We start from the raw sequence: 24361 nt of genomic DNA, 5'->3' as shown, positions 1-24361 counted from the left end.
GGATTTTGATGTCTGTGTCTTTCCCCAGGTTAGGAAAGTTTTCTGTTATGATTTGCTCACATAACCCTTCTACCCCCATTTCTGTCTCTTCCTCTTCTGGGACCCCTATGATTCTGATGTTGTTCCTTTTTAATGAGTCACTGATTTCTCTGATTCTTAAATCGTGCTCTTTTGCCTTAATCTCCCTTTTTTTTTCTGCTTCATTATTCTCTATAAGTTTGTCCTCTATATAGCTGAGTCTCTGTTCTGCCTCATCCAGCCTTGCTGCTGCGGCATCCATCTGTGACTGCAGCTCAGTTATAGCATTTTTTATTTCATTCTGACTAGTTTTTACTTCTTTTATCTCTGCAGAAAGGGATTCTAATCTATTTTTGACTCCGGCTAGTATTCTTATTATCTTGATTCTAAATTCTGGTTCAGACATCTTGCTTATACCTGTGTTGGTTAAATCCCTGGCTGTCGTTTCTTTGAGCTCCTTTGGGGTGAATTCCTGATGAATTCTGTGCTTCAGGTTGTGCAGATTGTTGTGTTAATCATCCAATCAGTTTTCTAGGTGTGCAAGATGGTTTAGTGTTGGTCTGTCTGTATTTCATGGACACAAGACACACAAAAAACTTCCATGCTGTTCCACCATCTTGGCTCCTCCAATCTATACCACATCTTCTTTATCTATTCATCTATTGATGGACACTTGTGCTGCTTCCATACATTGGTTATTGTAAATAATGCTGCTATAAACACAGGAATACATATATCCCTCTGAATTAGTATTTTTGTATTCTTTGGGTAAGTACCCAGTAGTGGAATTACTGGATCATAGGGTATTTAGTTCCTTTTTTAATCTTTTGAGGAACCTCCATGTTGTCTTCCACAGTGGCTGTACCAGTTTACAGTACCAACAACAGTGCAAGAGGGTTTTTTTTCTTCTCCACATCCTTGCCAACACATGATGTTTCTTGAGTTTTTGGTTTCCACCAGCCAGACAGGTGTAAGGTGATATCTCATTGTGGGTTTTGATTTGCATTTCCTTAGGATGAATAATGTTAAACATCTTTTCATGTGTCTGTTGGTCATCTGTATGTCATGTTGGGGAAATATCTGTTCATTTCTTCTGCCCATTTTTAATTTTTTTTTAAATTATTTTTTTAATGTTTATATTGAGAGACAGAGAGTGTGAGCGGGGTGAGGGGCAGAGAGAGAGAGAGAGAGGGACAGAATCCCAAGCAGGCTCTGCACTGTCAGCACAGGAGACTGACCTGGGACTTGGTCTCACAAACCGTTGAGGTCATGTCCTGAACCGAAATCAAGAGTTGCATACTTAACCAACTGAGCCACTCAAGTGCTCCTTCTGCCCATTTGTTGGTTATATGGGTTTTGAGTGTTGAGTTGTAGAAGTTCTTTACATATTTTGGATACTAACTCTTTATCATATATGTTATTGGCAAATATCATCTCCCATTCAGTAGGCTTTTAGTTTGTTGGTTGTTTCCTTTGCTGTGCAGAAGTTTTTTATTTTGATGTAGTCCCAATATTTTACTTTTGTTTTTGTTTCCCTTACCTCAGATGACATATCTAGGAGGACCTGCTACAACCAATTTCAGAGAAATTACTGCCTGTCTCTCTTCTAGAACTTTTATGGTTTCAGGTCTCATATTTAGTTCCTTAATCCATTTTGAGTTATTTTTGTGTATGGTGTAAGAAAGTGGTCCAGTTTTGGGACACCTGGGTGGCTCAGTCAGCTAAGGGTCCTACTTCGACTCAGGTCATGATCTTGCCATTCACGAGTTCGAGCCCCGCATCAGGCTCTGTGCTGACAGCTCAGAGGCTAGAGCCTGCTTCAGGTTCTGTGTCTCCCTCTCTCTTTGTCCATCCCGCACTCACGCTCTGTCTCTCAAAAATGAATAAACGTTAAAAAAAAAATGTTAGAAAGTGGTCCAGTTTCATTGTTTTGCATATAGCTGTCCAGTTTTCCCAACATCATTTATTGAAGAGACTATCTTTCCCCACTGTGGGTATTCTTACCTCCTTTATTGTAGATTAATCGACCACATAAGTGTGAGTTTATTTCTACCTCCAATTTTGTTCCATTGATCAATGTGCCTATTTTTGTGCCAGTATCATATGTTTTGATTATTACAACTTTGTTGTAACTTCAAATCTGGGATTGTAATACCTATAGCTTCGTCTTTCTTAAGACTGCTTTGGCTATTTTGGCTATTCATCATTCCATACAACTTTTAGGATTATCTATTCTAGTTCTGTGAAAAACACTACTGGTATTTTTTTCAAGAATAAAAAAAATTGTTTTTAATGTTTATTTATTTTTTGAGAGAACAAGAGAGACTGTGAGTGGAGAAGGAGCAGAAAGAAAGAGGGAGACACAGAATCCAAAGCAGGCTATACGCTCTGAGCTGCTAGCACAGAGCCCAAAAGGAGGCTCAAACCCACAGACCATGATATCGTGACCTGAGCTGAAGTCGGATGCTCAACCCAGAAAGCCACCTAGGCACCCCGCTTTGTAAAGATTTTTTTAAAGTAATCTCCACACCCCACATGGGGATTGAACTCACAACCACGAGATTAAGAGCTGCACACACCACTGACCAAGCCAGCCAGGTGTCCCACTACTGGTATTCTGATAGGTATTCAATTGAATTAGATTGCTTTGGGTAGTATAGGCATTTTAACAGTATTCTTCCAGTCCATGGGCATGATACACCTTTCTATTTATATATCTTCAATTTCCTTCATTAGTGTCTTATAGTTTTCAGAGCATAGGTCCTTCAATCCTTGGTTAAATTTATCCCTAGGTTTTAGTTTTGTTTTTTGTTTTTTTTAATGTAATTGTAAATCGGATTGTTTTCTTAATTTCTCTTTCTGGTAGTTCATTATTAGTGTACAGAAATGCTACAGATTTCTGTATATTAATTTTGTATCCTGAAGCTTTACTGAATTTATTAGTTCTAGTAGTTTTTTGATGGAGTGTTTAGGGTTTTCTATATATAATATCATGAGATGTGCAAATAGCAACAGTTTTATTTCTTCCTTACCAATTTGGATGCCTTTTATTTATTTTTCTTGTCTGACTGCTGTGGCTAGGGCTTCCAGTACTATGTTGAATATAAGTGGTGAGACTGAACATCTCTGTTTGCTTTGTTTTTTTAATGTTTATTTATTTTTGAGAGAAAGAGACAGAGCATGAGTGGGAAAGAGGCAGAGAGAGGGAGACACAGAATATGAAGCAGGCTCCAGGCTCAGCTGTCAGCACAGAGTCTGATGTGGGGCTCGAACTCATAAGCCATGAGATCATGATCTGACCTGAAGTCGGATGCTTAACCGACTGAGCCACCCAGGTGCCCCTGTCTTGTTCTTGATCTTAGAGGGAAAGCTTTCTGTTCTTCACCACTGAGGATGATATGGGCTGTGGGTCTGTCCTATATGGACTTTATTATGTTGAATTATATTCTTTGGCTACTCGAGGCCTTTTGTCATTTCATACAAGTTTTAACATTACTTGTTCTAGTTCTGTGTAAAATAATATTGGTATTTTGATTATGGATCACACTTTGTCAATGTGAAAGCAGTCAAACCCCTTCCAGATAAAGACTGAAATATGGGCATTTGCCCGCCTCCTTTGTATTGAACTCTGGGAGCTACAGAGTTCAGTAAGAGCCACAGTAAGTACCTGCATGCCTATTAACAACTACTTCTTTGTTTGCTATTATCCTATGGAAATTATGAATACAAGAACCCAAGCTATCACAGGTACTTTGGGGCATATCCCTCAGATAGCAGCTGTAAAAGTTAGGCCACTAAATGTGTGCTAAGGGAGAGTCCTCTGACGTGGTTTTATTGTTGGGGTGAATTGGAAGTGGGGTTAGGTCATGCCCACTTGCTCCCCTAGGTTTCAGGAAGGATCATGGCCATTACAGGGAGATGTGTGCTAACTAAAAGCTAGACCCTCAGGCAGCAGCTTCTAAAATTTCCAGTCAAACTCCTTCCTCTGTGCTGAGCCCTAGAGGAAAAGCCACAGCAAGTGCTATGCTCCCATTGTGCACCATTAAGAATTGTTTCTTGGAGGTGGGGGGGAGCCTGCTTCTGTGGTATAAGCCTGTGGGACTCATCAACACAAGCCCTGGTGGCTTTTAGAGCTACATGTTTTGGAAACCCAAATCTCAGGTGAGAGTCTTCAATTTGGGGCAGTAAGAGTACAGTCCAAACCCTTTGATCCTCAGGGAGAAGCTGGCAGTTGGGGGTTCCCTCCCAATTATATGGCACTGTGCTGGGGGTAGGTTTATGGTAAGAGTGTGCCTCATCCTTTCCTACACGTTTTAATGTGGATATTTTCTCATTTGCCCCATTGTGTTGGAGTCACTAAGCTAGTTTCTGGATTTCTCTTAGAGGGATTTGCTCCATGATGGCAACATTGAGTGCTGCCATGTTTCTGGAGGGAAATTCAGGAGCCTGCTATGTCACCATTTGGTCCCAGTCCACACTGAGGTTTTGACATTTGTCTTCATTCTTTTCAGTTGAGAATTTTGTAATAGTCTGGTTTTTAAAGTTGACAGTATTTCATCCTTTACTATAGAGTAGTATTTACATTATTGTCCATTAAAATCATACAATTTGACCCGGATTTGCTTGCTCTGACATATTGCCAATATGGTAACAGTAATAATGTATTTCTATGCATTTATTTTTATAAATAAATCACATCCAGACATTTTTCTATAGGGAGAATGTGTTAACATCAGTTACTCAAAAAGAAAACTTCTAAAAACCATAATGAACTACTGAGAATCCCTGAAAAACAGCCTGGCAGCTTCGTACAAAACTAAACATGCACTAGCCATATGACCCAGCAATTGCACTCTTGGGCATTTATCCCAAGGAAATGAAGCCTTATGTTCACACAAAAACCCTTACATGAATGTTCAAAGCAGCTTCATTACCAAAACAACCCAAATGTTCTCCAGTGGGTGAAAGGTTGAACAACTCTGGTATATCCATATAATAGAATACTATGCAGTTCTAAAACGATAGGAAACATATTACGTTGACCTCAAGAGCATTAGATTTAGGGACACCTGGGTGGCTCGGTCACTTAAGTGTCCAACTCTTTAAATTCGCTTAGAGGGGCGCCTGGGTGGCTCAGTCGGTTAAGCGGCCTTTTGGCTCAGGTCATGATCTCGCGGTCAGTGAGTTCAAGCCCCGCGTCAGGCTCTGTGCTGACAGCTCAGAGCCTGGAGCCCGTTTCAGATTCTGTGTCTCCCTCTCCCTGACCCTCCCCGTTCATGCTCTGTTTCTCTGTCTCAAAAATAAATAAACGTTAAATAAATAAATAAATAAATAAATAAATAAATAAATAAATAAATAAATAAATAAATAAATTCGCTTAGGTCACGATCCCAGGGTTGTGGAACCAAGCCCCGTGTCAAACTCCATGCTGATCATGGAGATCGCTTAAGATTCTCTCCCTCCTCTCTCTTTGCCCTTCCTCCTGCTCACACTAGCATTCTCTTTCTCTCTCAGTAAATAAATAAACCTTAAAAAAAGTGATAATAGGAGAGACAAAGAGAAACAGCAGATTCATGAATGAAATAGTGAACAGAAGATATAAAGAGAAAGCAGTGGCTTTCTTATGTTATATCACTGTCACATATTAAATTTTCTCCTCAAAATTTAGAAAAGGAATGCAAAACATGCAAACACATGAGAATCAATAATCACAAGGATAAAAAAAGATATTTCATACTTGTGTGGTAATGGCCAAGTACTGGGATCCTGAAGTACCACACCAAGGGCATAAAGAACAAGAGTCTGCAAAAAAAAAAATTACTCTAGTTAGTAAAGGTCTAACAGAGATGAAGTGACTGCCAGAAGGCCGACTCATCCTAAATGCTCTTTTAATACAGATAATGAATACAGAATAAAAATAGAAAGTAAAAGAAGAAAACACAGGCCATTATTTTGATGATTTTATAGTGGGGAAGGCCTCCCTAAGTTTGTCAAAATCTGGAAGTCATAAAGGAATAACAGATTTAACTATGAAAATTTAAAACCTGCATCCAGTTAAAACAAAACAAAACAGACTAAAATCACCAGTGAAAGATAAATAATAAGAAACACATAATAAGTGTTTAATAAATAAAATAATAAGAAAAACATATTTCCCATATAATTGACAGTTAGTATGTACAATACACAAAAAGACATTTAAGCTTACTAGAAGAAAGAGTAAGTTAGAAGCACATAATTCACAAAAGAAGAAATACAAACTGTTAAATATGCATGAAAAGCTGCTCAATCATTCCAATGATCAGGGAAAAGCAAATTAAAATAATGATATAGTATGTCATATAAGAAATGTGTAAAAAGTTTATAAATCCTGAAGTGGTAAGGATATGGAGAGAAAAAGCATTCTCATACACTGTTGCTAAAAATATAAACTGCTTTTTAGAGGGCAACTTATATTTAATATACATAAGCAGTTTGACCCCAAAACTCTTATTTCTAAGGCTCTCTCTACTCAATACCTATACAAGTATACAATTTGTAATAACAAAACAAATGATGTCAATCTAAATTTCAACCAATGGAGACTGCTTAAATAAACTACATAACACACTCATACAATGGAATGAATACTCTACATCCATTAAAAATAATGAGTTGAGGGGCGCCTGGGTGGCGCAGTCGGTTAAGCGTCCGACTTCAGCCAGGTCACGATCTCACGGTCCGTGAGTTCGAGCCCCGCGTCGGGCTCTGGGCTGATGGCTCAGAGCCTGGAGCCTGTTTCCGATTCTGTATCTCCCTCTCTCTCTGCCCCTCCCCCGTTCATGCTCTGTCTCTCTGTGTCCCAAAAATAAATAAACGTTGAAAAAAAAAAAAAAATAATGAGTTGGATCTGTATTAAACACCAGTTGTACTAATAGTCATGATACACTTAAGAAGCAAATTAATGAAGGATATATGAAAAACAACCTTTCACATATAAATTCAGTTTTTACAATAAATACATATATGTATATTATACACACAGAGGAATATACATACATAGAAAAAGATCTACAAAAATACTTTAGTATTAATAGTAGCACACATGAGGAAGGAAGCCTTTCTATTATTTAGACTTTAAAACAGCATATGTTATTATTATTTAAAATAACTGTGTCCTTCATTTATTTTATTTAAGTTTATTTATTTTGAGAGAGTGAGTGAGCACAAGTGGGGGAAGGGCAGAGAGTAGGACCGAGAGAAAGAATCCCAAGCACGGTTAACACTGAGTGCAGAGCCCAACATGGGGCTTGAACCCACGAACCATGAGATCATGACCTGAACCAAAGTCAGACACTTAACCGACTGAGCCACCCAGGTACCCTGTGTCTTTGATTTAATAACAGGTATAATTTATTGGACATTTTAGACAATACAATTTAAAAATACACACTAAAAGAGTTGAAAAGAACAACTGGATGAGTTAGTAAGTATAACAAATATTTCCTACCTCTCTAGGAATAATAAATTTGTCAACCTTTCCTTCAATATCTTGAAGCCGGGCAGAAACTGGAGTCAGTTTGGCAGTCCGAACTGTTTCACAAAGTACTTGCCGACAATATCTGTTTAAAAAAAACATTTTTACAGATTTTTACTCTGGGAGAGGCAGTTTGAAATGTACATACATTTTAAAATGTCATTCAACAACTTTAATAATCTTCCTAATTTGAAATAGTCACATCATAATTCTAATGTGTTTTAAAATAAGTTATGTATTAGAGGTATATAAAGTCCAGGTAGGTATAAATTCAAACAAATGAAAACAACATTAAAAGTACCAGAAGAAAACTCAAAACAGTTATTTTTATATTTGAGTGCAAAAATCCTTTATTTTTAAAATAAAATAAAAATAAAAATATTGACACGACAGAAATCATAAAGAAAAATACAAATAATCCAAGTATGAAAATGTAACATATTTGCAATTGTAAGTACAACTGAAAAACAACTAGGAAAAATATTATCACAATGCATAACAGCTCTTTAAAAATCCATAATTATTGGGGCGTCTAGGTGGCTCACTCAGTTAAGTGTCCAATGCCTGACTTCAGCTGGAGTCATGATCTCATGGTCATGAGATAGAGCCCCAATTGGGGCTCTGCACTGGGCATGGAACCTGCTTGAGATTCTTTCTCTCCCTCTGCCCCACCCCAGCTCGTGCTCGCTCTCTATCTCTTTCTCCCTAAAAAATAAACAAAAATTTATAAAATAAAAATAAAAATAGATAATGAAAATCATCAAACACCCTGACAGAAATATGGACAAACATAAAAAAGTAATTCACATACAACAAAATACAAATGTCCTGCAAACATATGAAGTGATACTCAACCTCTTTAATGGTGGAAAAATTGCCAATTATAGCAAATTAAAAAAAGTTTTTACCGTTTATTCATTTTCGAGACACAGAGACAGAGCATGAGTGAGGGAGGGGTAGAGAGAGAGAGAGAGAGAGGGAGACACAGAATCCAAAGCAGGCTGCAGGCTTTGGGCTGCCAGCACAGAGCCTGACATGGGGCTCGAACTCACAGACCGTGAGATCATGACCTGAGCCAAAGTCAGATGCTTAACCAACTGAACCACCCAGGCACCCCTATAGCAACTTTTTTCTTACTTGACAGATCAGCAAAGATGAAATAGAATGACATTAGACAATACTAATAAAAAATGGGGAAAAGAGGGGTGTCTGGGTGGCTCAGTGGGTTGACTTTCGCTCAGGTCATGATCTCAGGGTTCATGAATTCAAGCCCCATATCATGCTCACTACTATCAGTGCAGAGCCTGCTCAGGATCATCTTTCTTCCCCTCTCTCTCTGCCCCTCCCCGGCTTGTACTCTCTCTCAAAAATAAATATGTTTTTTAAATGGGGAAAAGACATTTATATCCAGTTGTTGGAAATATAAATTGGTACACCCTTTCTGAAGGATAATTTGGCAATGTATAAAAATATTAAGTGTACAACACAGTTAGAATAAAAGCTAAAATGTATTGAAATCTTATCATAAGCCAGTTCTATTAAATATTCTCTATGCACTATCTCACTTAATCCTTATTTAAACCTCATGGATGCTATTATTATTTTAATTTTACAGATTTTTAGAAATGAGGCAATTTTTTTTTTAGTTTTTTTCGATTTTTTTTTTTTTTATTGAGAGAGAGAGAGACAGAGTGCAAGGGAGGGGCAGAGAGAGAGGGAGACACAGAATCCAAAGCAGGCTCCAGGCTCTGAGCTGTCAGCAAAGAGCGCAATGTGGGGCTGGAACCCATAAACCACAAGATCGTGACCTGAGCCGAAGTCGGATGCCCAACAGACTGAGCCACCCAGGCGACCCATAAAATGAGGCAATTATTTAAGATCAACACAGCAGGGAAGTGGTGTCAACAGAATTCAAACCTAGGTCTGTCTTAGTCCACAGCCCCTTATCGTAAATACTAAGTTACTGTATATATCCTTCAATAATAATCTCACTTCTAGGACTTTATTAATAGAAACAATTGGAAATATTAACAAAAATACAAGTGTAGGAAAGTTGGCTGTTTATAATATCTAAAAACAACAAAAACAAAGGAGGCAAATCCTTCCTTTCCTCTTTGAACAAGTATTAGGTACCTACTACATTAGAAGCACCATGTTAGATACTGAACTACAACAGTGAACAAGACAGATACCCACAAAGGGACTCAAAGTCTAGTTGGTAGGGAAAGAGAAGGAGGTAGGGACATCAAGGATGACAATTTAAAAAGCATACTAATGGTTATGATAAAGGAAGTTCAGGGATTTGGATAACATATGGCATAGCAGGAGCACCTAACTAAAGAAAGGACTTTGCAGAGAAATAAGCATTTTAGGCTGAGACCTGCTGGAAAAAAAGAAAAAAAAAGGCATTTGCTAGAAGACAAAGGAAGAGAGAATCTAGACAAAGGAGTAGTCTGCAAAAGCCAGAAGATAAGAAAGACTACTGCAGCTTTGCAGAAACAAAAGAATTTTAGTATAGCTAAATCCTAGATATGAAAAGGTACAAATAATAAGAGAAAAGATGGGAGAAGAATACAAAGCCCAGCTCTTAGAATGCCTCATAAGCTACAGTGGTGAGTTTAAATGTTATCTTAGGGGCAACCAGAAGTCACTGAAGGCTTTTAAATTAGGGAGTCATCTGCCCAGATGCTGACTCCCTAGGTATAGAAAAATTACTAGCACAGTAATTCTCAACATTAGAATTATCTGAGAAGCTTTTGAAAACTGATGCCTGGAGATTGTTGGTATAGAATTGGTCCTAGGTTATCTGTATGTTTAAAGCACCTAGTGTTTACAGTGTGTAGTCACAGCCTCCAGTAGCAACTTGGAAAATGGACTGGAGGGGACCAAGATCCAAGGCTGTTGAAATATCCCACGCAAGTTGATGGTGGTCTGAATAGAGTGGGGGCGATGAAAAGAATTAAAATCAAACTTCCAACTAAAATGTGTTTGGAAAGTACAAACAACAAACCTAATAACTGATTGGATGTGGTGGAGTTATACATATATAAAAACACTGTCCATAAAATATTTAGAGAAAAAATTAAATTTACAGAAGATTTATATTTTTATATTTTAAAATATTTTGAAATTTTTTATTTTAAATATATATGTATATACGCACAGAAAAAGCTGGAAAAATAGTAAAAATAGTTAACAGTTGTTATCTCTTAAGGGTACACTTACAAAAACCCTTCACCTTCTACTTCATACACTTCTGTATTATAAAAACTTCAAAAGACAATTATGTATTACTTTCAAAATGAAAGGTTATGAGGAGCCTAGATGGCTCAGTAAGTTAAGCGTGTGACTTCAGCTCAGGTCATGATCTCATGGTTCTTGAGTTCGAGCCCCACATTGGGCTCTGGGCCGACAGCTCAGAGCCTGGAGCCTCCTTTGGATTCTGGGTCTCCCCCTCTCTCTGCCCCTTCTCCCCTTGCACTCTCTCTCTTACTCCCTCAGAAATAAATAAACATCAAAAAATTTAAAAAAATAAAATGAAAGGGTTAAATTTAAGGTAATGAATAAAACTTCCAACATTTTGAAGAATTTGTAAGATAAGTCTCCCTATCTTCTTTTCTATAGTTAAAAGAGGTAAATACAAAGGTAGGGTTGGTCACCTGCTATCCAGACTCAGACTTCCAACACCTCAAGCAGTCACAGTTGTTATTTAAAAAAAGTCTTTTTAGGGGCGCCTGAGTGGCTCAGTCAGTTGAGTGACCGACTTCGGCTCAGGTCATGATCTCACAGTTCATGAGTTCGAGCCCGCATTGGGCTCTATGCTGACAGCTCAGAGCCTGGAGCCTGCTTCTGTTTCTGTGTCTCCCTCTCTCTCTGCCCCTAACCCACTCACATTCTGTCTCTGTCTCTCTCAAAAATAAATAAACATTAAAACAAATTTTTTTAATATTTTTAATTAAGGTATTATTTACATATAAAAATTCATCTATCTCACCTGTACAATTTAATGAACTTTAGTCATTGTGTATAACTGTCTAACCACAACCACAAGCAAAATACAGAACAGTTCCCTCACCTTAAAAACTTTTCTCATTCTCCCTCCTAGTTGATCCCCTCCCTATTCCTGGCCCCAGACAACCACTGATCTACTTTCTATCACTACAGTTTTTTCCTTTTCCTAGAATTTCACCTTAATGAAATCATATTGTATGCACACTGTATGTGTTTGACTTCTTTCACTTAATAGAATGACATTTATCCACATTGTTGTATATAGATTATCATATTTTTTTTTACTACTTGGTAATATTTCAAGATAACACAATTTGTCTATTTACCAGTTGATCAACATCTGGACTGCTTCTACATTTTGCTATCATGAATAATATTGCTGTTAAATTGGCATAAAGTTCTCTGTGTGGACATATTTTTTCATTTCTCTTGGGTAAATGCCTTGGAGAATTTTGGGGCTATATGGTTAAGTGTATGTTTAACTGCCACATTGTTTTCCAACAGGACTGTACCATTTTGCATTCCCATCACTAAGGTTCCACTTATTTGAACATCAATGATACTATTTTTATACAGTTTAATGTAAAGGTTTACCAGAACTACCTTATGGTTTTTATTTTTGTTTTATTTAAGAGAGAGAGTGTGAATGGGGGAGAGAGGCAGAGGGAAAGAGAGAGAATCACAAGTGGGCTCCACACCGAGTGTTGAGCCAAAATCAAAAGTTGGATGCTCGACTGAGCCATCCAGGCACCCCATCTTATGATTTTAAAGAGCAAATTAAATTATCTAAGTCCTATAAAAATATATACCTTTCCCAGATATTATCATCAGCTTTAAATAAGCTGGTTAAACTTATTAGTGAGAATAAGAAGTTTGTGAGTTCAAGCTCTGCGTTGCTCTGTGCTGACAGCTCAGAGCCTGGAGCCTGCTTCAGATTCTGTGTCTCCCTGTCTCTGTGCCCCTTCTCAGCTCACACTCACACTCTCTCTCAAAAATAATAAACATTAAAAAAATTAAAAAATTAAAAAAAAAAAGATAGTTAAACCAATTGAAATTTACCTTTTAATCATCTCTTCTTCTTTTTATTGTATTCTTACCTGAGCTGCTCAATTTTCTCTGGAGTAATGGGATCCTTCCCCAAAACTTGGTCTATCTCTTCATAAAGTTTTTTCTGAACCTCTTCAGAGGTGGTTAAAAAACAGATTGCCCAGGTGCACACTAAGTAAAAATTTATATTAATAACAATGAAAATAGCTAACTCATAGTTTGGGTACTATTATTATTTTGTTCCTGTATTTTCCTTTTTTTCTGATAGGCAAGATACCTAAATGCTACCAAAAAATAAAACAAGATTATTCACAGGATTTGTACTTCATTGAACAGAACACAAATATTTATAGAACATTCCTAAAGAGACAGTACAAACTGGAAAATTTCTTTCTTAAAAACTAGCAAGTAACTGAAGCCAAAAATGCATTTTAACTTAAATAAAAATAGTAATGATAATAAATAAACTTCACATCTGAAGGAGTGTTAAATGCTGACAACTGTAACAGACTGTCTGGTTCATCCAACTTTGTGTAATAAAAATACTGATTTATCAGTTCACTCAGGAACCCTAATGAAATGATTCATACAAATCAAAGAAGCAGGAGATTTACCTATAAATCAATACTCTAAATTTTTACTTGTAATGGTAGATACAATGGCTCAAGAATTGGTACCAGTTATTGCTTAGGACAGTGGTTGGTTCTCAAGGTTCTCAAAAACCACCTGGGAATTGATTGATAGCACAACCCCACATTTCGCAGATTCTGATTCAACAGGTTTAGGAGTGCCCACGCATCTATACGTCCAACAAATAACAATTATTTTGACGAACACCAAGATTGGAAGATTATTAAACTTATGGACTTATTTTTACTCAAAATGGTTTATAGATTATTCACTGAGAAAATGAGAAGATAAGAAAATTACATGATGAACATAAAACAGAGGTAATAAGAGTAGTTATATTTCCTTTAGAAATCCACTAGGATTACAAACTATTCAAAGAATGGAACCATTCAGATACATAGTACCTTTGCCCCAGATTATGCTTGAGATGATTTGATCTATACTACTTTTTCTATGTCAAGTACTTCAAAAAATGCATTAAGTAGTTTCTACCTCCACTTATTAATTATCTCTTTCTTTAACTAAGGGCTGTCTTAAATTTGTTTCAAAGTTACTTTTTTTTAAATGTTTGCTTTATTCACATATTATCCAATTCTGATTCCTGAAAGGACATACTCACTTTCTAAGTGTTATTACCATTAAAATTTATAGCTGCCTGGTACTCAATTATTTTTTTTTTTACTCACATCCAGAGTTTATAAAAGGCACATGAGTAACTGCCTGTCCTTAGCTTTTTCCTACAAAAACTTCTTTATTAGGGCTTTTGAGTGAACTACAGAATTTGTATTTTACAAGTGACATGAAAACTTGTACAGACAGTGCATAATATGTACGCATTTTTACAATATATAGTAATATACAACACTAAAAGAGTACAAGGATATGCACACAGTAGGTACTCATATACCCCACTTTACTGTATCATCACTTAAAATATAATTATATAAGCTTAATAATCTCAAACATTGGTTCTTTTGTAGAACTCCATCAAAAAATATGACTGAGCACAACTTAAACGTAAGATTTTAAGTCACTGAATGTTCTTTAATTATGATACTGAACCAAAGACACAACTGTATATTTGAGAGATACCTAGGAGGTCATCTAGAGCTAAACTCTTATTTTAGAAAATGGAAAAATGTAAAGGCAAGTATCTTGCTCAAAGCTAATTAGTAGTAGAGGAAGGACTTTAAAGTTTCCTACTATCTTGACTCTCAAAAACTTCAGAGATACCTTAAAAAATAACCAACCCATGTGCAAAGAAACAGTGAGTGATAGGCTAAAATCCCCCCTAAAAACTGCAATACCATTAAAACATTAACTTGACTTTGGAAATGGTCACTTATTGTGTTCTGTATCCAGAGCACAACCAATTTAGATTTTTTTGAAGGTCTTTAGCAAAGATATATTTTAATATAGTAAATTTTTTTAATGTTTATTTTTAGTTTTGAGAGAAAGTGTGAGTAGAGAGAGAGAACTCATGAACAGGAGAAGGGAAGAGAGAAAGGGAGAGGCAGGGAGGGGGGAGGGGCAGAGGATCCAAAGCAGGCTCCATGCTGAGGGCAGAGAGCCCCAGGGGGGCTCAGGATGTAGGGCTCAGGCTGGAACCCAGGAACCCTGAGATCATGGCCTGAGGTCAGATGCTTAACTGACTAAGCCACCCAGGTGCCCCTAAAGCAGTAAATTTTTAAAACAAGTTAAGTACTTTTAAAAAAAGTTCAATACATTATTTTTGACACATTTGACCTAAATTCCACAACTCTAGATGTCAAAAATTTTATAAGAAAGAAAAATGTATGGGAAGTTTACATTTTGAATCATTGTTTTTAAACAAAGTTGTAAGTGAAATCCTTCAAACATACAATTTTTTTTCTATTTCAAACTGTTATTTTAGTATTTCCTTTAACATTTTATACTAGTATATTTTTAGAAACATACACAGATTTTTATAAACACCATATGAATTAATGGTACTCTGCTAAACTAAAATACAGTAAGGAAACATAGAAACATATCACACATTTTAGAATTTTAAGTAAAAATTACCTTCAATTCTACCAAGAGAGGAGTTCTTTTAAATTGTGATCTCTGTGGCCTATATCCTCTGTTGGTAGACCTTAATAAGAGCAAACTGGATTGGAGTCAAAGAGAAAAGCCGCAGCAGGAAATTGAAAATCTCACTGCTCTGGTTGGAAAAGTGTCAATAGCAGTTCATTTTAAAGGCACTAACTAGAATTCACAATCCATAAACTGTGTCAAGAAATTTATGGCAATGTTCAGAGGTGGCATAGAGCACCTGGGGTTTAAAAAAAAAAAAAAAAGGCAGCTGTGTGAATCAAGCCTTTCAAACAAGAATAAAGAAGAAAAGAGACAGGAAATTATAAAGAGGTCTTGCAAACAATGTTTCTTTTGTTTTATCCCTGTGTATAATATCTCTCAAAAAAAAAATCAGTTTATACTTACATTTTGCAGTTATTATGCAACTGGCCAGAGAAAATATCATACTGTCTTCAAGGATCTAGAAAAGAAAACTAAGTTTAGAAAGTGTAAAATGTTTAAGGTGGCCTCTATTAGATCCTATTAAAATAATGTGTAGTATAGAATTAGGGTCAAGGAAAGGAAAAAAAGTCTATTATTTCTTTACAATGTTTTCACTTAAAAAAAGTCTAATGTAAAAACCAATCTAAATACTGTATTGATTTTTTGATGCAATAAACATTTATCAGTAATATCACTGGCTCATGATATGTTTTTTTGCAAATATCACTGGCTCAATCCTATCTTTCTGGCTTGGCCCGATGCAGCAGCAAAGCCTCAAGAACAATGGAGAAGAAGCTGCCATTGTCCTTGGAGCCTTATTCAATTTCTGCACCCATACACATACCCAGCAAACCATTCTATCTCTGAAATTTGCATGCATAGAGTGGGCAGAAGATTCCTATAAAGAAAAGGTGTGGACTCTTGTTCTTTGCCTGACAACACCACACAGTGGTATGCTGGGGGTAACAGAGGCACCCTGGGAACAAGCCAAGCTGCTATATCTAGTCATTTAGGTAGAGCAGCTTGGCTGATAAAGACTTCTGTAAGTCCACGGGGCACCTGTGTGGCTCAGTTGGTTGGGTATCTGACTTCAGCTCAGGTCATGACCTCACAGACCATGAGTTCGAGCCCCGCATCAGGCTATGTGCTGACAGCTCGTGGCCTGGAGCCTGATTCGGATTCTGTGTCTTCCTCTCTCTCTGCCCCTCCCCTACTTGTGCTCTTCTCTCTCTCTCTCAAAAATAAACTTAAAAAAAAAAAAACTTATACATAAAGTCCTCCTCTTTTATGATAGAAGAATTTTGATTCAGTATTTGCTTACTCAATATTAATTAATATACAGCTGATTCAAAGATCTAAATACCTGTACTAACATGAGACTAAAATACCTATACTATTTATAGATGATGTACAATAAAAGAGAAGCCACTAAATTTTAGGAGGGAATCTGGATTAAAGTGAATAAAAAACATACTATACATGTGTGATTATAATTTATTTGATAAACACTGAACAATTACATCACCTGCTGGTCATTAAGGTTCCCTTGTACTAAGGAGTCAATGAAAATATGTTGACTGAAGTTCCTTCCTTTTCGTTCTTTTATGATTTTCTTTAAGATATATTCCAGTTGCATAAGAGCTTAGAGAAGAAATCCAAAAAAATTTAGAATATAAACATTTGTAAAGACTGAACATTTTTTAATATTTTTGTACACTGTTGCTATGTGCAGAACAAAGCTTTCCAAAGTAAAAGAGGTGTAACCGACAATTTTTAAAAAGCTAATTAATGCTTAAATTCATGAACTTTCTTTTCCTTATTTTTTGCTAAATATTACATATAAAAAGCTGTTTAAAGCATGTAGGTACAATTTAAGGAATAATTATAAAGCAAACACCCATAACAGCACCACCTACATCAAGAAGTAGAACTAATGCCAGCACCTGGGAGGCCTCCACACACATAAACCTCTCCTATGATATTATCTACTTTCCTTCTAAATTCTGTCTTTTTAACTCCATTCCTCTCCCACATCAGGCATTTAGGAACAGAAACAGATGTAAAATAATCAGAAAAGTAGATTTATGAAACCAGAAGGATACAGAATAAATAACTGATATCCAACAGTCAAAATTATCCCGAAGTCATTGCTCAGTCTCCATCTTACTTGACCCATCACAGGATTTGATGATGTTGATCACATAGCCTCCAGGTGTAAAATTTTCATTTGAATCTTGGGGTTCCAATGTTCTCCTGGACTCCATACTTACCCTACCTTGTTGCCTGCTCATTCTGTCTCCTTTTGTTGATTCCTTCTCTTGAATTTCTTAATGATATAATGTCCAAGGTCAGGACCGAGTTTTTGGACCTCTTCTCTTTTACTATTACATTCTTTATCTTGATGGTCACTAGTCTCAAGGCTTTAAATACAAGCTATTGACTGAACACTCCCAAATTTATATTTATAGTCAGGAACTCTTTCCCCTTAACTCCAGACTCACGTATCTAACAACCAACTTATTAACCTCTCCACTTAGATGTCTGAAGCATATTAAACATAACATATACACAAATGAACTCTTGATTTTTCCCCACCAAAACTCGATCGTCCTACAGTCTGCCCCCTCTCCTTCATTCTCCAACTACTTCATTCTCCAACTACCTCATTCTCCAACTACTCAGGCCTAAAACCTTGGTGTCACCTTGTCTCTTATACCACACAACTAATCTGTCAGTTAATGTTGGTGTTCTACCTCCAAAATACAGAATTATTCTCCCTTACTATTTTTTTTTAATTCTATATTTTCTGTTGCCTGCCACCTAGTCCAATTCACATTATTTCTCTTGCCTGTTTCATTGCAATAGCCCCTGAATTAGTCCCTGCTTCTGCTCTAGGTGCCTATAATTCATCACAGCAGCCAGAATGACCCTTTAAAAACATAACCCAGATTGGGGTGCCTGGCTGGCTTAGGTGGTAGAGCATGCAACTCTTGATTTTAGAGTTATAAACTCAAGCCCCATGTTGGATGTGGAGATTACTTAAAAATAAAATCTTTGGGTGCCCCTGGGTGGCTCAGTTGGTTAACTGTCTGACTCTTAATTTCAGCTCAGGTCATAATCTCATGGTTCATGGGAATGAGCCTCACATTAGGCTCTGTGCTGACAGTGCAGAGCCTGCTTGGGATTCTCTCTCTTTCTCTCTCTCTCTCAAAATAAATAAACATTAAGAAATAGTAAAATAAAGTAAGATCTTCAATAAAATAAAATCTTTAAGGAAAAAAAGCAAACATAACTCAGATTATAACTGTTCAAAACTTTCCAGTGGCTTCCTCATAGTAACAACCTAGTTTACAATGATCTGTAACTCTGACAAAACCTGTTCCTCTCCCCAATCTTTCCCGTCTCATCTCCTTCTATTCCTTTTCTGACTGTCTCCTCTCCAGCCACAAAGTTCCCTGTACACCAAATAAACCAGAATCCCACCTCAAGGACTTTGTAATTACTTTCCCTCTACATGGAATCTCCTTCCTTTGGATATGGAGATATTCACATGATCTGCATTGCCTGGTTTCCAGTGTTAGCTCATAAGTCACCTAATCTTAGTGAGGCCTTTCGTAATAACTAACCCTATTCAAAATTGCAACCTTCTCATCCCTGGCATGCCCTATTCCCCCTCCTGATTTAATTGTCTCCATAGCACTTTTCATCTTTTAACACACTATTCGGTTTACTTATTTAAAATTATTGGGGGCACCTGGGTGGCTCAGTCAGTTAAGCATCTGAACTTCAGTTCAAGTCATGACCTCACTCACAGTTCGTGAGTTCAAGCCCTGCATCAGGATCCGTGTTGACAGCGTGGAGCCTGGAGACTGGTTCAGATTCTGTGTCTCCCTCTCCCTGACCCTGCCCCGCTCTCTCTCAAAAATAAATAAACGTTAAAAGAAAAATTTTTAAAATAAATACAGTAAAATAAAATAAAATAAAATAAAATAAAATAAAATGAAATGAAATGAAATAAAATAATTGGCTGCCTCTTCCCACTAGAATGTGGAGCCACAAGGACAGGAATTGTTTGTTCTGTTCATGGACATCTCCCCAGCACCAAAATCATACAGAATATTACAGATACTCAGTAAATAGTTATAGAGTGACATGAAGGTAACACATTAGTGATTAATATGAGAAATTATTAACACTGTACTGCAATGGTTCCCAACTTTGCTACAGATAAGAATCACCTAGGAAGCTTCTTCTAAAAAATCGTAAAGTACAAGTCACACCTCATACCAATTAAATCCGAATGTTTAGGAATGGAAGCCTGGCTTCAATATATGTATTTTTTTTAAATAGTTGTTTGTTTGTTTTTAGTGATTTCTACACACAGTGTGGGGCTGGAACTCATGACCTCGAGATCAAGAGCCATATCTCTGCCGACTGAGCCAGCACCCCTTATATTTTTTTAAAGATTCAATGTTTAGCAAAGTTTGGGAACTACTTCTGTACGTTCTCAAACCTACAGGTACATCAAAATAACCCAGAAAGCTTTCATAAAAATATCTGATGCCCAGGGCACCTCTCTCTCAGACTCCAAATAAACTGGCTTAGGGTAGGGCCTGATCTTCACTTTTGTGTCTTAAGTTCCCAAAGTGATTTTAATGTATAGACCAGGTTGGAAATTACTCACTTAAACAAAGGATGCACTGATCCAGCCATGGGATCCCAGTCACATAAACCAACACAGACTCATTTTCAATAAAAGCTCAAACTTTATTTATGCCAATGTTACAACCCAAGTAACGCATCATGTTAGACAATCTACTTTTATTTAGAATCAAAGAATGTAAATTATTTTAATTTTGTATAAATTGAACCAATATTTGTGAAATACTTTTTTTAATTAAAGGGTATGAATCCTAATGCATCCATCAAGATAATCACAATGATACTAAAAACCAGAGTATAGAAAATATGTCTGTTAATTGGGGGCTTATGTTGGACCTCAAAGGAATCACTAGAATGGTAAGCCCCATGAGGGCAGGGATTTTTGTCTCCTTCACACAAAATAATGCCTCAATAACATTTGTTGAAAAGAATGAAGGAAGAGAGGCACTTAGCTGGCTCAGTCAGCAGAGCGTGGGACTCTTGATCTCAGGGTTATGAGTTCAAGCCCCATGTTGGGTGTAGAGATTGCTTAAAAAATAAAATCTTTAGAAATAAAAGAAAGAAAGAGAAGGTAGGAAGAGACTACTGGGAAGCAACACTATTATATATGAAAAATAATCCATTTTTTCAATATAGCCCATGTACTTTAATTTACCCTACTTTCAAAAAAAGAACCAAAGCAGCTGAAAATAAAGGCATTAAAGTATTACAATCATAGGGGCGCCTGGGTGGCTCAGTCGGTTGAGCGTCCAGCTTTGGCTCAGGTCATCATCTCACGGTTTGCGAGTTCAAACCCTGCATCGGGCTCTGTACTGACAGCTCAGAGCCTGGAGCCTGCTTCAGATTCTGTGTCTCCCTCTTGCTCTGCCCCTCCCCTGCTCGTGCTCTGTCTGTCTGTCTCTCAAAGATAAGTAAACATTAAAAAAAATTTTTTTAAGTATAACAATCATAAAATTACTGACAGAAAATAAAAGGGAGAATAATTTTGTGCAGCTTTCATAAATTAAAATTGTTATTTTTCTGTGCAAATTTTATAAAGTTATAACCAATGCCCAACAATTTTGAAAATATTTTTACTCAACGTTATAATAGCAAGACTTTTTACATAGCTACATTTTTTTACAAAAAATCTATATAACATTTAAGTTGATATTATTTCCTTAGTAATTCCTACATTGTTGGACATCTAGATTGCTTCTCGTTTTCTACTTAGCACTACAAAGCACTACAAAAAAATATTCATGATTTTTTCTTCTTTTAGATAATTTCATTTATTATTTATGACTTTAATATGTATTATCAAATTGCTTTCCCAGGACTGTACCCTTACATTTTCCTATAGGCTATACCAACCTCATTCTACAGTGAGTACTAGAGCTTTGTTTACTGATTCACTGCTTTTTCCTCTTTTGTTAAAGAAAAAACCTTTAATATAGGAAACACAGGAGAAAAATATAAAGAGAGAAAATATAAATGACCTATAATCTCATGATTCAGAGACAACCTTATTAAAATTGGGGCACATATCCTTTTGTCCTTACTATAATTTAAGAATAGTAAAACTTACCATCTTCATATTGTTTTTTACGAGTTATACTTTTATCAAGTGATCCATCTAAAAAGCCTTTTCCAATTTCAGACCAAACCTGAAAATAGAAAAACATACCTATTATCTTAATAAAGTACATTTTCTAAAGAATGACACGCAATCTAAGCTAATAATTGAGGATTTCGTATCTTACCAACAGATCTGATAATTAAGCTCTCCCTTTTAAAACTGGGCTAATCGGGGCACCTGGGTGGCTCAGTCAGTTAAGCATGCAACTCTGGATCTTGGCTCAGGTCATGATCTCACGGTTTATGAGTTTGAGCCCTGCATCCAGCTCTGTGCTGACAATGTGGAGCCTGTTTGGGATCCTCTCACTCTCTGCCTCTCCCTCTCTCTCAAAATAAATAAACACTTAAAAAAAAAATTTTTTTTTTTTAAATAAAAGTGGGCCAGTCATTCACTCCAGAGTCTCTGAAGATAGAGTTCAAATATATTTTAATAATTTCAGTCAAGGTACTTTAAACTAATTACAATTAAAAAGTCAAAGTTCGTTGGGGCTCCTGGGTGGCTCAGTCGGTTAAGTGATGACTCTTAATTTCAGCTCAGGTCATGATCTCACAGTTCATGGGTTTGAGCCCCATGCTGGGCTCTATGCTGTCAGTGTGGAGCCTGGAGCCAGACTGGGATTCTCTGTCTCTCTCTGTCTCTCTGTCCTTTCCTTGATTGCACTCACTCTCATTCTCTCTCTCTCAAAAATAAATAAATATTAAAAAAATAATTAAGTAAAATAAAAAAATGTAATGTCAAAAAATAAAAAAAAGATGAGGAACTATTCCACATTAAAGAGGTCTGGCCACGGGGCGCCTGGGTGGCTCAGTCGGTTGAGCGTCCGACTTCAGCTCAGGTCACGATCTCACAGACCGTGAGTTCGAGCCCCGCGTCGGGCTCTGGGCTGATGGCTCAGAGCCTGGAGCCTGCTTCCGATTCTGTGTCTCCCTCTCTCTCTGCCCCTCCCCCATTCATGCTCTGTCTCTCTCTGTCTCAAAAATAAATGTTAAAAAAAAAAATTTTTTTTTTAAATAAAAAAAGAGGACTGGCCACTGAAAGTTAAGAAATTTGAGGGGCACCTGGGTGGCTCAGTTGGTTAAGCGTCTGACTTCAGCTCAGGTCATGATCTCACAGTTCGTGGGTTCTACCCCACATGGGCTCTGTGCTGACAGCTCAGAGCCTGAACCCTGCTTCGGATTCTATGTCTCCCTCTCTCTCTGCCCCTCTCCTAGCTCACACACTCTCTCTCTCTCTCAAAAATAAATAAACATAAAAAAAAAAAAATTTGAATATGGGCTGTGGAGAACAGTATTGTATGAATGTTCAATTTCCCAAGTTTGAAAACTATGTTGTTGCTATATAAGAGAATATCCTTGTGTTTAGGAAATACAGACTGGAGTATTTAGGGGGAAAAAAGACAAAATGTCCACTTTTTTTCTCAAATGGTTTCAGTAATGGTTCGAAAGAGGTAGGTAATGAATTACAAAAGCAAATGGGGCAAAATGTAAACAACTGGTGAACCTGGGTAAAAGATATATGGGAATTCCTTACACTAATTGCAACTAGTTTCTGTAAGTTTTAAATTATTTCTATTTTAAAGTTATAAGGAAAGAATGAAAAAGGAAGAAAAAGAAAATATCAGCATGAAAACATACTAGAAATAACAGGTCATCCTATAAGTAACAGTGGAGGTCTCTTAAAAACTGCTGTCTTATATGGGGTACCTGGGTGGCTCAGTCATTGGGATACTGACCTAAGCTCAGGTCATGATCTTGCAGTTCGTGGGTTTGAGCCCCACATCAGGCTCTGTGCTGGCAGCTCGGAGCCTGGAGCCTGCTTCGAATTCTGTGTCTCCATCTCTCTGCCCACCCTGTGCTCATGCTCTGTCTCTCTCTCTATCAAAAATAACATTAAAAGAAAAAAAATTTTTTAAAAACGTTGTCTTGTCAATATGAAAAAAAATCAGACAAAAATAACTGAGTCAAAAATTGTTTCTTCATTAAAATATGAAAACATTTTAGGAATTCCTTAATCAATTTATTTTGACTGGGTATACAAACTAGTTTACTCCAGGAAGTGGAATTTAGAGTGATTTTTCTACTTTTATTTTTACACTTCTGAGTATGTGGATGTTTCATAAAAATGTGTGTGTGTATATATATATATACACATAAATATAATATACACATATATTTTTCTTTTTGAGAGAGAGAAAGCAAGTGCGAGCAGGGGAGAGGGGCAGAGGGAGAGAGAGAGAGAGGAACCTAAACATGCTCCAAGCTCAACATGGACCCCGATGTGGGGTTCGATCCCATGACCCTGGGATCATGACATGAGGTGAAATCAAGGGTCGGATGCTCAACCAACTGAACCAGGCGCCCTAAGAAACATACATTTTTTTACTCATCAGGCATAAAAATTAAACCATTTTTTTTTTTTTAAATTTTTTTTTTCAACGTTTATTTATTTTTGGGACAGAGAGAGACAGAGCATGAACCGGGGGAGGGGCAGAGAGAGAGGGAGACACAGAATCGGAAACAGGCTCCAGGCTCTGAGCCATCAGCCCAGAGCCTGACGCGGGGCTCGAACTCACGGACCGCGAGATCGTGACCTGGCTGAAGTCGGACGCTTAACCGACTGCGCCACCCAGGCGCCCCTAAATTAAACCATTTTAATGGGAAAAAAGCATATTAAATAACAGGGAATCAAAACACAGTTCCTAGTGATTTTTGTTTAAAAAAAATTTTTTTAATGTTTATTTACTTTTTTTTTTTTCAACTTTTTTTTTTTTTTTTTTTTTGGGACAGAGAGAGACAGAGCATGAACGGGGGAGGGGCAGA

General features: G+C 36.9%; 1 protein-coding gene across 4 annotated transcripts in view; it reads right to left on the bottom strand.

The window, feature by feature from the left end:
- The window catches only part of CYP20A1 (cytochrome P450 family 20 subfamily A member 1), a 77798-nt gene that overhangs the window by 13872 nt on the left and 39565 nt on the right, over positions 1-24361 (bottom strand). For all 4 annotated transcript variants that reach the window (XM_011285483.4, XM_023259631.2, XM_045034323.1 and 1 more), the window contains 6 exons: positions 21492-21570; positions 16788-16903; positions 15686-15740; positions 12643-12763; positions 7508-7619; positions 5756-5820 (listed from right to left, as the gene is read on the bottom strand). In XM_011285483.4, the coding sequence (XP_011283785.1) occupies positions 5756-5820; positions 7508-7619; positions 12643-12763; positions 15686-15740; positions 16788-16903; positions 21492-21570 (548 nt within the window). The remainder of the gene's footprint in view (positions 1-5755; positions 5821-7507; positions 7620-12642; positions 12764-15685; positions 15741-16787; positions 16904-21491; positions 21571-24361) is intronic.

This window comes from Felis catus, chromosome C1, assembly GCF_018350175.1.
Source record: "Felis catus isolate Fca126 chromosome C1, F.catus_Fca126_mat1.0, whole genome shotgun sequence".
NCBI lineage: Eukaryota > Metazoa > Chordata > Mammalia > Carnivora > Felidae > Felis > Felis catus.
This window is presented reverse-complemented; position numbering and strand designations above follow the sequence as displayed.